Source organism: Cenococcum geophilum (assembly GCF_001692895.1).
Source record: "Cenococcum geophilum 1.58 unplaced genomic scaffold K441scaffold_32, whole genome shotgun sequence".
Taxonomy (NCBI): Eukaryota; Fungi; Ascomycota; class Dothideomycetes; order Gloniales; family Gloniaceae; genus Cenococcum; species Cenococcum geophilum.
This window is the reverse complement of record NW_027137590.1, coordinates 769265-784817: the sequence shown is the minus strand read 5'-3', so window position 1 is coordinate 784817 and position 15553 is coordinate 769265. Positions and strand designations below refer to the sequence as shown.

Sequence of the window (15553 nt, the reverse complement as noted above, 5' to 3'; positions counted from 1 at the left end):
AGAAATACAGCAGCCGGCAAAGCAGCCGCAGGACCCTTAAATACCTCCGATGGTAAAATAGTAACTAACTTAAACTCCTAAGTGGAGCTTATAGTAGCTAATGCCAAAATTAAACGACTTTAAGAGCTGCTTAAAGCTAGAGAACCCCCTACACCTAGTAAGGAATTATTAGACACCTAAAGACTTGCTACGGTCCTTAAGGCTCTAGCCTAACGTATAGTATTAGCATCGTCGCGGTCTATAAAGGTCACGGACCCCCTATTACTTACAGACGGAACTAACCCTATATTTAATAATTAGAAGCTTTAATTGTAGAATAAGCTCAAAGTTAATGCGGACCACTTCCCTACCACTTAGGCTAAAATAGCCTACGTCTTTGGCTGTACCGGCAGGGACGCACAGACGCACCTACGTCCGCGGTATGCACAGGACTTAGCAGAGCCCTTCCTCTCTAAAGAAGAGATAATTGTCTACCTGTCTTCTATTTATAAGGACCCCTTTAAAGTATAGAACGCCCAACTCAATTATAAAAGCCTAATTATAAAAACGATAGAGACCTTCTTGGCCTTTTAAACCCGCTTTCTACACCTAGCCGGCTAGGCTTAAATTCCCCAGGAAGATCTAATGCCAGACCTATTTAATAAGCTTACCCTAGACCTACAGTGAGCCATACTGCCAGTTTTTACTACTATATAGACGCTAAAGAAACTTACGGACTAGTGCTTGGCTATTAACTAAGGCCTCCGCCAAATTAAGGTATGTGCCGAACGGTATAAAGCTAGAAACCTTTTAAATCAGACCACAAGCAATACAAGAACGGCCCGTAATGCCCCGGCACGATTGGCAACCCCCGCAGCACTACCCATACAGCCCACCGCCAATTTAGCAGCTAGCCGTGCGGCTAGCCCTACTATGGGTCTAACGAATGCTCAGCCTATATATAGCAACCCCCATATATAGGCCCTTAGTAATTAAGGAGCTTACTTCTCTTACGGATAGAAAGGTTACCATATAAAGGATTGCCTGATAAATACAAAAGCGGATGAGGTTCTATTAATCTAGGAGAACAGCACAGAGTCGGAAAAAGAGGAACCCTAGAGGAAGACTCCTCTCTAGGGTTAAAAGGGATTGATATATTAGATATTAATCTAGGTTGGCTAGTTAATAGAAGAAGCTGTACTATCCCTTATACTTTATTCCGTAATAGATACCAAGTTTTAACCTCTACTTTAGCTGACTTTAGAGTAAATACCTTTACCTTAATAGATACCTAGTGTGCCGTAAAGCTAGCTAACTTTCTAAATATACCTATTAAAGAACTACCTAAACTAATTCCTATCCGCGGGTATAATGGGCGGATAGGACCACCTATTACAACTATCTTGCGGATTTACCTCCGTGTTAACGGACGAAGGTAGTATAACGCCCCCTTCCTTATTACAGACCTAGGTAGCTACAATATAATCTTAGGGCAAAAATAGCTAGCCTATTTAGGCTTATAGCTTGACGTATAGAGTAGACGGCTTACCTAGCCTAAAACCCTACCCCCGACCCCTTCCTTTATAAAAGAAATCAGCATTATAATAGAAAACCTCATATAGCCCTAGATTAATACTATTTACTAGGCCAATGCTATGCGTAGGGACTAGGCCTTTAAGAAAGATATATAGCTTAATTTATAACGGATCCGTATACTACGTTGCCCCCAGACTACCTATGTTACGCCACCCACATTAAAGACCTAGGAAGTTAGTAGTAACCTAAAAAAGCCCCCTATAGAGAGCTTAAGCCCTATACAGCCACAAAGAATAGTAAGGGATATTAGACGTTATACTAAACTAATAGATTGGAGGGATAACCTGCAGAAGATAGAATAGGAGCTAAGAAAGATTATAAACCCTAAACCGTAAAATACGGTTTAGAAAATAGCTGTAAGGAAACCAGTAGACCTCCCACCAGTTAATGTCTGCTACATTAGTGCCGTAGAATTCTACCAGAACTTGGTTTAGCCTAATACCGTCGCCTTTATAACGAGCTTATACAAAATTAATTAAATAATTAAGGAAAAGGGAAATAAGCTTAGTGGATAAAAAAGTAAGCTTATAGATAAGGAACTAGTAGAATAAAAGCTGCCCTATTAACACCAGAAATTTAAGGACGTATTCTCTAAAGTAGCGTCCAATATACTTTTACTTTACTAACCATATAACCATAAGATTAAGATTAAGCAGGGTAAAGAAAACACCCTTAGCTTTAGCCCCCTCTACAAGCAGTTTATTACCAAATTATAGGCCACAAAGTAGTATCTTATTAATAACCTAAATAAGGGCTTTATTAAGCCTAGCCAAGCCCCTTTTACCTCGCCTATTCTCTTTATTAAAAAGCTAAATAGAGGACTCCGCTTCTACATTAACTACCATAAGCTAAACAATATAACCTATAAGGATCGCTATCCGCTGCCCCTACTTAATAAGACTTTGGCCTAAATAAGTAGAGCTAAGGTCTTTATAAAGCTTAATATTCGCTAGGCCTTCTACCAAATTAGGATAGACCCTAGGTCTAAAGATTTTACTATATTTTAGACCTATTACAGAACGTATAAATATAAAGTGCTCCCTTTTAGACTAATTAACAGACTAGCTACATACTAGCAGTATATAAATAATATACTCTTTAACTACCTTAACAATTTCTATACAGCCTATTTAGATGATATTATAATCTACTTTAAGAACAAGCTAAAATATAAGGAGCACATCCATAAAGTCCTATAACGGCTCCGCGAGGCTAGCCTCCAGGTTAATATTAAGAAGTTAGAGTTTAGTATTAAGCATATAAAGTACCTAGGTTTTATTATTAGTATGGACGGAATTAAAACTAACCTAGAGAAAACGGCCATAATTAACCAGTAGGCACCCCTATGGACCATAAAGGGGGTATAATCCTTTTTAGGGTTTTATAACTTCTACTAACGCTTTATTAAGAACTACAGCAAGATCGCCCAGCCTCTTAACCGTCTTACTAGAAAAGACCAGCCTTTCTACTTTAACGCCATATATAGGTAGGCCTTTAATAAGCTTAAGAAACGGCTAGTATCGGCTCCCCTACTTACCCATTTTAACCTAGAACGGCCCTTAATACTAGAAACTAATGCCTTAGACGGCGCAATAGCTAGTATTTTTTCCCAGAAGTAACTAGACAGAGAGTAGCACCCTATTATATACTATTTAAAGACTATAATAAATGCTAAGTTAAATTACCACATCCATAATAAAGAAATGCTGGCTATTATCTCTAGCTTTTAGCACTAGCGTGTATAGCTAGAGGGGACCCCTAAGCTAATTAAGGTAGTTTTAGATTATAAGGCCCTAGAATACTTTATAATAACTAAGGCCCTTATGGCCTAGTAGGCACGCTAGGCGGATACCCTATCTTAGTTTAACTTCTTAATTATATATAGACTAGGCGCTATAAACCGTGCGGACGCTCTTATAAGGCGTAAGCAAGACCTAAATAACTAGACGGCTGTAAAGATCTTACTATAGACCTAGACGCTACTATAACTAGAATACCTTAACCCCTAAATACGGGCAGAACTAAGTACGGACTCCTTAGGCGCCAAGATATATCCTATTAACTCCTCCAAACTTGACCTTATTAATAAACTACTATAGGCTAACTAAACAACCCCCTCTCTATAGGAATACTGTAAAAAGGCAAAGAACGTTACTAGCCTATAGTCCCTTAAAAACGGACTACTTAAGCACTAGGAACAGCTAGTAGTAGCTAAGGAATAGAACTTACGGACCCAGCTTATTACCGAAGCTTATGCCTAGGTCTCTATAGCCTACCCTAGAAAAAATAAGACCTATAAGATTATTAGTGACCGCTACTACTAGCCCGGAATAATTATAGATATTAACCGTTATATACGGAACTGCGACAGCTGCCATAGATCTATAATTCTACGAGATAAGACCCCAGGACTATTAAAACCTCTCCCAATACCCGACCGCCCCTAGTAGTATATCTCTATAGACTTCTATAAGCTACTAATAGACCGCGACGGATATGATATGGTTATAATTCTAGTTAACCGCTTTAGTAAGCGCCCGTTTTTAATTCCCTGTTATAAGAATATTGATACTAAGGAGGCGGCCTAACTATATATCCACTACGTCTACCGCATTTACGGACTACCAGATACTATTATATCTAATTACGGCCTATAATTTATATCGGCCTTCTAGAACGAGTTTACCTAGATCCTAGGTATTAGGCTAAAGCTCTCTATAGCATACCACCCCTAGATAGACGGCTAGACGGAGATTATAAATTAATATTTAGATTAAAGACTCCGGCCTTTTATTAACTACTTCTAGGATAACTAGGGCGAACTACTACCCCTAATAGACTACGCCCAGGCGACCCTACCCTATAACTTTATAGGATTTGCACCTATCTAACTAGAAATGGGGTATTTACCCTAAATAAGCTTTAACTGGGATAGACTAGAAGAACCACGGACTATATATAAGAAACTGTCTTATAAGGAAGCCTAGCAGTACGCCAAGCGCTTAGAGGAAGCCTGGACAGTAGCCTATATAAATCTAGAAAAGGCCTAGAAATTAATGGAATAGTAGGTAAATAAGTATAGGCGCGAACCTAACTTTACTATAGGCGATATAGTCTGGATTATAATAAAGAACTAAAAGACGGAACGGCCTAGCCATAAGCTAGACTATTAGATGGCGGGACCATATAAGGTCCTTAAGAAAATAGGTAACTTATATAAAGTAAAGCTCCTGGATTCAATTAAGGTTCACCCCGTTTTCTCGCCGGATAAGCTATAAAAAGCTACAAACGACCTATTGCCTAGATAAAAGAACGAACCTCCCCTACCAATTTAAGTTAATGGCGACAACGAATAGGAAATTAAAGAAGTACTGGCCTGTAAACTAGTAAGGAAAACGCTAAAGTACCGCGTTAGTTAGAAAGGCTATGACCCAGATCCTACCTAGTACCCTATATGGAACTTTATTGGCAGTCCCTATAAGCTTTAAGAATTCTATAACCGCTACCCTAATAAACTAGGACCCCCAAAGTACCTAGACGAGTAGATGAAGTGCTGGTATAGTGAAGACAATAAGCTACCGGAAGAACATAAAGATAAGAACGCCCTATAAGCATAATACGGACTACAAAGCCTGAGGGCAGGCTTTTGCGGAGGGGGGGGTAATGTTACGGCACTAGCAGAACTTGGTTGGCAGAACTTGGCAGAACTTCGCGGTTACGTGACTAGAAGACCGCATAAAAAGAACCCTACTTTAACCAGCGCTGCTCTTCTTCTCCTTTCCTTTCTCTAGCTTTAGATCCTCGTTTATAGACTACCAATCGTACAGGCTTGCGCGTCCCTCTTACCGTGCTCGTGCCTCGATTGACTGAGTCGTTAACAATACTAACGTACTAATATACTAATATACTCAACCTTTACTATAGGGAGGAGTTATATATTTAAGGACGTACGGTCTCTATAGATGGTTTCCTTCTCTTTATAGTAAATCTTAGAATATAATTAGAGTTAATTTATTAGGCAACTACTCCACTAGTTATGTTTATATTATTAACTATTTAACCACTCTAAAAGGTCTAAACAGCCTGCCTTTAGAGCATAACAGGCGGGTATAAGCAAACGGCCATAGTACTGCTTGAGAAGGAAGCTAATATTCCCCCCCTACAACTATATATTAAAGCCGCTGCAATATAAAGGGCGTAAAATAAACGCAACTCTAATATTATAAAGTATATTAAGATACGCCTAAATAAACTATAGAGGGACCCTAGGGCGCCCTGCAGGAGAATAAACTAATAACCCTAAAGTAGGGAAGATATATTAGAGAGGCAGGTAAAAAAAGCAGAAGAAGAATGGTGCTGCTTTAGGGCCTAGGCCTATATAGAGGAGAAAGGGAGACGCGTAAGAGGCTAGCAAAGACAATAGTAAGAGAGAGAAAGGAGCTAAAGTAGAGTACGGAAGAATGCCGGGAAACCATCTACCGCAATGCAATACTGGTTGGACTAACGCTGGAGAGGCGTATAGGAGTTAAAGGTTTAGAGGCTAACCTAGGTAAGAGAAACCCAAGCTATAGCATGGTTAACGCCATAGGGGGTAAATACTTAAGGGCTCTGTAAAGGCCTAATAAAGGCAGAAAATATAATAGTAATACTTATAAGAACAGGAGTAATAGGACTAAAAGATTGGCTCTACTAGGTGGGTGTCCCAGTAGGTAGCCTAAGATGTAAATATAGCTGGCCAAGACAGACACTAAAACACGTAATACTGTTATGCCCCTTACACACCAACTAAGAGGTAATACTCTTAGTAGCTAGCATAGAGAACTATAATACACTGCTCTTAATATAAAAAGGTCTTAAGGCGGTTACCTAGTGGCTTATTAGCCAAAATATGCTAAATTAGTTCTGGGTTGCAAAGGAAATAGTAATAGAAGGTAAAGGGGCGAGCAGTAGGCGCCCCCTAATAACTCTACAGTGGTAGAGTAAAGTGTGTAATACTAGCGCGTTTGTAGGCTTATTACGGCAGCAGTGGTTCCCAAGGAGGTTAAAAAGTAAGGCAGTAGAGCACCACAGGCGACTTATAGGCGCTAAGTTGTTAAGTCCTAAAAGGCGGGGAAATGGATTACGGGGTTTTCTTATTTTCTTAAATAGAGTTTTCTCCCCATATGTAAATAAGGAGTAGTCCGCGTGGGCCCAATAGGGATCCGTATCGGACGTTAAGCAATGAATTATTATTATTATTATTATTATTAACTATTCTATACCTATTTACCCAGCCCATTAATAAGTTTACCGGGGCTCGATGAAATCGGCCTTTGCACCTCCACGCGGTGAAGCCCGGGAACCTAGCAGTTACTATTGATGTTCCGTTTAGATCGTGTTAATAGACTACTAGAGCAAACGCAGAGACGTATGTACGGCTGCGCAGCGCCTGCGCAGCGACGTAGTGGTGGTGGTGTAAAAAAATTTCACTGGGGGGTAAGCCCTAGCAAAAAGTTTGAACATAGCTACCACGTTTATTATATACGTTCGGTTATTCGAATTAACAAGCAATTATCCCTCCGGCGTACCCCCTCCCTCCTATAAATACTATATACACCGCATAGCAACCACATATATATGCAAATAATCCGCGCCCTAAGCGTAGTAGAGGCCCCCTATTTTAACATTACCTAGTAACCTAGGTATCTAGTTATAGGGACTGGTCCCCCCTATTAAATACTAGAGCGTCCTCCTATACCTTATAAATAGGTGTAAGGGCCTAGGTTTAGGCCCTAGGGTAAAAGCAATACCAAGTTATATACACCCCGTTGTAGAAACCTTTTAGTAAAGAAATAGGTAAGAGACCTTAGCATGCAGGCCCAGGCGGAGCGCAAGCGTTATTATTAGGAGATATTTATAGGAGACTTGGAAAAGGAGCTAGGGATAGGTATATAACTTTATATAGGCAATACACAGACGTAGTAAAAATGGTTTAAGTGGCAGATAGGGCAAGATAGGCATTTTAGACACTCCTGTGTAAGGGGGTCTCAAAGCAGTAACCTGATGGTGTTTTTCTCCTCCCGTTAATGTAATACGGATGCTATCTGGAAGTATTACCTCTTACGTTTCCCCTGGAGGTTTTTTGTTTACCTAAAATGGGTTTTCTTAATATAATATAAGCTTTTCCTATAGGAATTAGTCTGCGTGGACCCATTAGGGGGACCGGGTCGGACGGTAAATTGAATCTACTACTAATAAGTTTACCGTAGTTCCTACTATAAGGCTTTATTATATATTTACTACTAAGGTTACAGTAAAAGAAGTTAAATAATATACCACTAAAAGCAGTAGCTATGATAGCGTTAACAGCGGCGACTACTTTAGGATTAGGTAATAACACTAGTATAGTAGATACTAACTCGTAACTAGTTACTGTTGGATAGCTATAGGAAATAGTTAATTAATTAATAGATAATAATAGGATACTTAAAGAAAGTATTAACGGGATTAGAGCGGCTAAGGTTAAGTTACCCTTAATTAAGCGATTCTTAGAAGAGAAGTTAAAGCTTAAAGGATTCCTTATATAAATGCACTTTAAGGTTATATAGGAAGGAGTTAAACTAGGAACGCCTATAAATTAAGTCGCTTACGTAGGATTATTCTTAACGGGAAGGGCACTTAAGTAGTTTAAGCCTTACCTTATAGAGGTATAAGAGCACGGTATAACGACTACTAATTAGGAGGTATAATATATATTTATAAGTTGGAATAGGTTCGCAGAATAATTAACGTAAATATTTAGAGACCTAGAGGTAACTATAACGGTAGAAAAAAAGCTTCAAAACCTAGTATAAAGAACTTTAGTAATTAAGTACACGACGTAGTTTTAAATGTTAGTAATATAGGTTAAATGGAATAATAAAGTGCTTATAGCACAGTATAAGTAAGGACTTAAGGCAAAAGTCTAAGATATAATTATCCTAATAGAAGATACGGATACTCTTAGGGAGTTAATTAATTAAGTAATTAAGATTAATAATAGGATCTACTAAAGAGAGTAAACTAAGAAGGGTTAGAATAGAGTTCTATAGTTATATAAGGCGTAGGGCACGCAATAATAAAGTTAAAGTTAAAAATTATAGTATGGCGTAGAGCTAATGGACCTAAGTAGTATTAAAGAAAATAAGAAATAGAATAAATGACTATAAAAACCTAGAGGATAAGGATTAAGTAATTAAAGGTCTAAGAAGCAAAGGCTAAATTAGGGATTTTAGTAGCAGAAGACGTTTAGGCGGACTCTATAGTAAGAAAAATAGTTTAAAGAAGGAGCTTATATAAATTGCGGAAAATAGGGTTACTATATTAAAGACTATAGAAGTAGTTAGAGTTACTATATAGTAAAAGGAATAAGACTAGTAGATAACACACACGTATAGAGGGATAATAGTATACTATAAGGAATAAAAGAGTGTTTAATTAATAGTTTTATATTTTGTTATAATAACGTATACCAAATTTATAAAGACGCTAAGTATAGCGTAAGCTATTGGCTATAGGAGCTAAAATTATTAGAGTTTAGAGGAACTAACGAACCAGTTTATAGATTGGACATTAAGGATGATAAATTTAATATAGGCAAAACATTCTGTAATAACGAGGCAATAAAGGCAGCTTACTAGGAGTATATAGACCTCGGAGATGTTAACCTAAGGATTAATTGGATTATAGGTTAAGTTAATATTAAGGATACTTAACGCCGTAAGATGCGATAATAAACTAAGTTAGTATAGTACTAAGTAGGAGCAATATATAAAGAGACTAAGCAAAGCTTAAGTTATATACTAAAAAGATACCATAAATATAGCAAGAAACTATAGAGTCTAGAAAGTAAAAAGCTAGTAGATTATATAGCATAGGACTATAAGATAAAGTTAGAACTAGGAATAAGTCTAAGGTTCTTTCTAACCTATAAGCTTACTAAAGAAGAGTCTAGAGCACTTAAAGAGTTTATCTAAGAGAACTTATAAAAGAGATATATTAGACCATTACAGTTATTAGTAGGTTATCTAGTACTATTTATACTAAAGAAAAACGAAAAACTTAGGCTATACATTAACTATAGATAGTTAAATAGCATCACTTAAAAGGATAGGTATCCTTTACCCTTAATTAGCGAAATTTAGAACCAGATAGGTAATGCGCAAATTTTTATAAAGATAGATTAAAGATGGGCGTACTATTAGATTAGAATTAAGGAAGGCAATAAATAGAAAGTAGCCTTTAGGTTAAGAGAAGGACTATATAAGCTATTAGTAATGCAATTTAGATTAATAAATACACCTATAATATTCTAAAAGAGAATTAATAGTATATTAGGAGAACACCTTAATAAGTTTATTATGGCATACCTTAACGATATTATTATCTACTTAATAACTAAGGAAGAGTACGAGGAATACGTTAAATAGGTTTTAAAGAGACTATAAGAAGAGTAGATGCTAGTAGCAATTAAGAAATACGAGTTCTTTATAAAGAAGACCGATTTTATTAGATTTATTATTAAATTAGGTTATATTAGTATAGACCTAAAGAAAATTAAAGCTATAGTAAGTTAGCAAGAACTAGAGAATATAATATAGTTAAGGTTATTTTTAGGGTTTTGCAACTACTATAGAAGGTTTATAGCATAATAGTTAAAGAATATTAAACCATTTACCAGGCTTATAAAGAAAGAAAAAACTATAGGCATAGAGAGACAAATAAAAGAAGTTATTTAAGAAACTTAAGGAGTTGTTTACCTAGGAGCCAATCCTTAAGATCTACTAACTAGGACTAGACACGGTTGTAGAAATGGATATATTAAACTACGCGCTAGAAGTATACTTGCTATAAAAGCATAAGGATATATAGCACCCAGTATTATACTATAGTAGAAAGATAACACTACTAAAGTTAAACTATAACGTCTATAACAAAGAGTTGTTAGGTATAGTTGCAGCACTTAAGGAATAAAGAGCATTCTTATAAGGCGTAGAAAAATTATTTATAGTTAAGACGGATTATAAGAACCTAACGGGGTTCCTAATAATAAAAGAACTTAATCGCAGATAAGTTAGATGGGTAGAAATACTTACAGAATACTATTTTAAGATTTAGTATATTAAAGGAACTAAAAATATAAGGGCAGATGTACTTAGTAGAAAAGCTAAATTATAGAATAACAAAAAGCTATTAGAAGTAATGCTACGTAGAGATAAGGATAGATGGATTAGATATAATTACCCTAAACTAGTAGCAACTTAAGAGGATAATAAACTAAAAAGAGTCTATAAGATACTAGAAAGCTTTTAGGTATAAATAATTCTAAAAGTATAGCTAAAAGATTTATAGATAGATATATACAAAAATTAAAAAGTGAAGTATATCCTAAAGAGTATAGTAGAGTATTTTATAAAAGACTTCTATAAGGGAATAACTTAAGGACACAACGGAGTAATAAGCTTAGTGTTAAGACTTTAGGAGGAATATATTATTAATAAAATCTAAAATATTGCAAGAAAAGTAATAAAAGAGTGTCTAAATTACTAAAGGAATAAACTAATAAGGTATAAGCTATATAGAGGGCTATAACCTATTAAAATACTAAAGAGACTGTCGGTATAACTCTCTTTATCAACGTGCACGAATATCACTTGTAGTGGTACGTATGCGGTGTTGAAGTTGGTAGTTGATTGTTGTCTAGAAGAAAGGGGTTGCTCCAAGGTCAGACAGTTAGTCTCGCTTCGTAGTCCCGTGACTACGTCACGTGATTAATGTTCCGACAGAGACCATAGGAGGTTATATTATGGGACTTTATTGTTAAGTTACTAAAGTGAAAAAACCCTATTACTAGATAAGAGTATAATATAATCCTAGTAATAGTAAATAAGTTAACTAAATAGGGCTACTTTATAGTATGTACAGAAGAAATCTTAGCGGAAGATATTGCTAGAATCTATATTAAAGAAGTATTTATAAGATATAGAGCACTAAGTAAGATTATATTAGATAGAGATCTAAGATTTATAGTAGTATTTTAGAAGGTATTCTTAGCAGAGTAGGGAGTTAGAGTAGTAACTTCTACCGCATATTATCTACAGACAGATGGTTAAATAGAAAGATTAAATTAAACGCTAGAATAGTATCTAAGACATTATATTAACTATGCATAGAATAATTAGGTATTGCTATTACTAGTTATATAGTTTATATATAACGCGACACCACAAGAAGGAATAGGCATATTACTATTTAAGGTAAATTATAGATACAAGCTAAGAATATCATTATTACTAAAATAAGTAAAGAAAATAAGTAGTATAGCTAAGGAAAGAATAAAGATATTAATAAATCTTTATATAGATGTATAATTACAGCACCTGTTATACCAAACGCGTGCTTACGCGTTCGGTATACCAGGTACGCGTTTACGCGTTTAGTGCACCAACCACTCGCTTACGCGTCTGGTGCACTTATAAAGCACTAACTAATTAGGGGGGAGGTGTATTAGTATATAGACTACGTAGTCTGCTTTATATAATTGACAGTTACTATCTAAATAAGTATATAATACTATATGTATTTCGTGCCCGTAGATACAACTCACTTATACTATTAAGTTAGTATAAACACTAATCAGTAAGCGCGCATAGATTAGCAATTACTTAATACCTCCCCCTAAGCGATATATACAACAGCGACCACCTATTTAAACTCCTAGTACGACCTACTAAAAGGTTGGAAGTCGGGGATTACGGACTTATCTCTAACTCTATATACTTATTTAAGTCTTAGTACGGTTTACTAGAAGTTATAAATATAAATATAGACCTATACGGAACCCCTATTCTTAACCCCCTTAAACCTTAAACCTTTTTAGACCTTTTACGGAAACCCCCTACCCTCCTACAAACCATTATAGACCTATTAATTGATTTTACGGACCGTTATAAGACCTCCCCCACCTTTTATAAGCTGCTACCACCTACTACGCACTATACTATACTATAGTATAGCAGACATCAGCAAGTAAGTCAGCGAAGGTTAAAAAAAGTAAAGATAAGGAGTTAACATTACGTCTATAAACAACGTTAACAACTATATTAGTTTTAAAATCCTTAAATATAAATACTTTAAGCTTATAAATAATAACCTGTAGGAGTAATACTAGGAAGACTTTACGGACTTTACAGAAGCTATTCTTAAGGCCTATAACCCTATTACTATCCGTAAACTATAAACCCTTTTACGTAACTAAGGTATATAGGTTAAAAGGAATAAATAAGTCACTATTATATAGTCCTTATATAACATAATATATAAGAAGGACCAAACGGAATGGACTAAAGAGAAAATCCTAGACTAGTTCCAAGAAACTAAGGAACTCTTTACTTCTTTTAAACTTAATATAATTGCTAGCCTTATACCTAACCTACTTAACCAAATTCGTCCTATAAACCTAAGCGGCTTTAGACTTAACCTTATTAGCTAAAATATACCCTACTCTTAAGTTACGGATTATAATACCCCTATAAACCAAAATACGGACTAAATTACCCCCGCTATTTAAGTTACAGATCTATAAGCCATATATCCGCAAGCTATAAATCCGCAAGTTATAGATCTATAACCCACCTAAGTAAAGACCTATAGTAAGGAGCTAGCTAACCTAGCTAAGCTCTATACCAACAAATCTAAGTATAGCGGTGAAAATAATAATTTTAACTTTAAACTAACTATCTTTATAGACCTCTGCTAGAAGGCTAATATTTCTAAATAAGAGTTTAGCTAAGCCTACTCTACTATACTACGCGGCCTAGTACTTAACTACTATTATACTAACCTTAAGAGCAACCCCCTTAGTATCCCCTTTAATAAGCTATATAAAGCTACCCGTAACTACTTTAAAGAACTAAAATATAAGCGTAATATCCTTACCTAATAGAATGCAACCAAGCTACGGACCGTAATTAATAAGAATACCAAAAAATCGACTATAGAGTGTCTATAAATCCTTATTAAAGACCTCTAGCACCTATAGCACGGCCTTAACGCCAAGCTTTAAATAGACGACTTCCTATATAATAAACTTATTACAGCTTGCTAGGAAGTAGAGCCCTATAAATACGCCTATTATAAGCCTATAAACACCTTAGCTAGCCTTATTAATAACCTACGCTCCTTTATTATAACGTACAAAGTCTTAAACCCACTAAGCAGTACTTAAGCCTTCGCTACGGATATTTAATATCCGTAGACAGACTTAGACGTCCACTTTATAGACCGCCGTTACCGCTAGCAGCACCTATACTAACTAAGTCCTACCCATAACCCCCATAGCAACTCCCATATAAAAGCATACCCCTATAGACAAATAAGCTAAAAATGCTTCGTATATAGCAAGGAAGGATATTAGTCTATAAGGCATACCTAAAAAGAACGTAATAGGTCTAAGAAGAGATTTAATAAACGGATTAGCCAGTTTATCTTAGAATACAAAGAAAAGGAAGAAAAGGAGCCCCCTAATAAGTTAATAGAAGCCCTTATAATTAACTTTAACTTAAATAACTAGAAATAAGAGACCCCAGAAACATTCCTAACTACTTTTAGACCTTTTACAGACAGCCAAGCCTTTAATATTACAACTATATTAGCCGACCGTTCCTTTATACACTTAGTTACGCCCAAAAACCATTCTATAAGCACCCCTATTATAAACGTTATAGATTATAAGCAGGACCCATTTGCATATATTACTACAGAACACTATACCCCCAAGGAATTCTACGGTATTATAATCAACATAGGCGCCTCTAAGAAGTCTACTATAGGCTACGGACAATACCTCGTATATAGGACCACCGCAAATAACAATACGGATATTAATATTACGCAAACTAGGGCCATAAACGTCTAATTCGGCATTAGCTTAACTGCATTAATTAAATTAGTTACAGTTAAGACCCCAATTAGCCTAGTTAACTTCTATATAGTAAAAGCAAACACCCCTTTCTTACTTTACCTTACGGACATAAATAGGTTATAGGTTTACTATAATAATATTACGGACACCTTAATCGGCCCTACAACTGCCCCAGGAAGTAAGTATATTACCCTACTAATTATACAACAATTTAGACACCCGTTCCTTATATAGGGAGAGACTTTATAAACCTATATTTAGGAATCTTTTAACTATAACCCATACTACCTTACTAGTACGGAGATCCACCGTCTATACCGCCATTTCGGCCACCTATTAGCTAAAAGGCTATATAGAGTCCTTAAACACTCTAGACACAACAACGTTAATAAAAAGGCAGTTAATTACCTAACTAAATACTACTCCTTTTGCTAGAAATACGGACGTTCCCTAGGCTAATTTAAGTTTACCCTTTATAAGGACCTTAACTTTAACCACTTAGTATACGTAGACATTATGTATATTAACGGTAGCCTAGTATTATATATAATTAATAAGGCAACCCACTACTAAGCCGCCTGTTAGTTGTAAAATATATTTATAAAGCATACTTAGGATATTTTACGGACCTACTAGATTAACACGTATATTAGACCTCCTAAGTATATTACCCACAACGCTAGTAAGAACTTTATTAGTAAGGAATTCTAGTAGTATACTATGGCCATAGCTATATTAACAAAAGCTATTCCAGTTAAGGCGTATTAATCCATTAGGCTTATTAAGTAAGCTTACCCAGCTCTATAAAGAGCTTATTAGATTATTATAGATAAGTATAAGGATATCTAAAAGGAACTAGCTTTATAGATGGCCGTAAAAGCTATTAATAATACCGCTGGCCCTAACGGACTAGTATGGTGGGGTAAAATGGGCCACTGCTTAGTGCCTTGGCATTTTCCTGTATATATCGAGCCTTCGGCTTCTCTCCTTCTCTCTACCACGACCGACCGGGAATACATTCTTTCCTTTCTTCTTACT

At 35.8% G+C, this 15553-nt stretch overlaps 1 protein-coding gene across 1 annotated transcript; it reads left to right on the top strand.

Moving 5' to 3' along the window:
* Nucleotides 1-9914: 9914 nt before the first annotated feature.
* K441DRAFT_570599 (uncharacterized protein) lies at nt 9915-10169 on the top strand (the record flags this gene model as incomplete). The annotated part of the gene is made up of 2 exons (XM_067643928.1): nt 9915-10013; nt 10050-10169. Coding segments are annotated over 2 exons (219 nt in total), but the record flags the coding sequence as incomplete, so codon positions are not given.
* Between the last annotated feature and the right edge of the window lie 5384 nt (nt 10170-15553).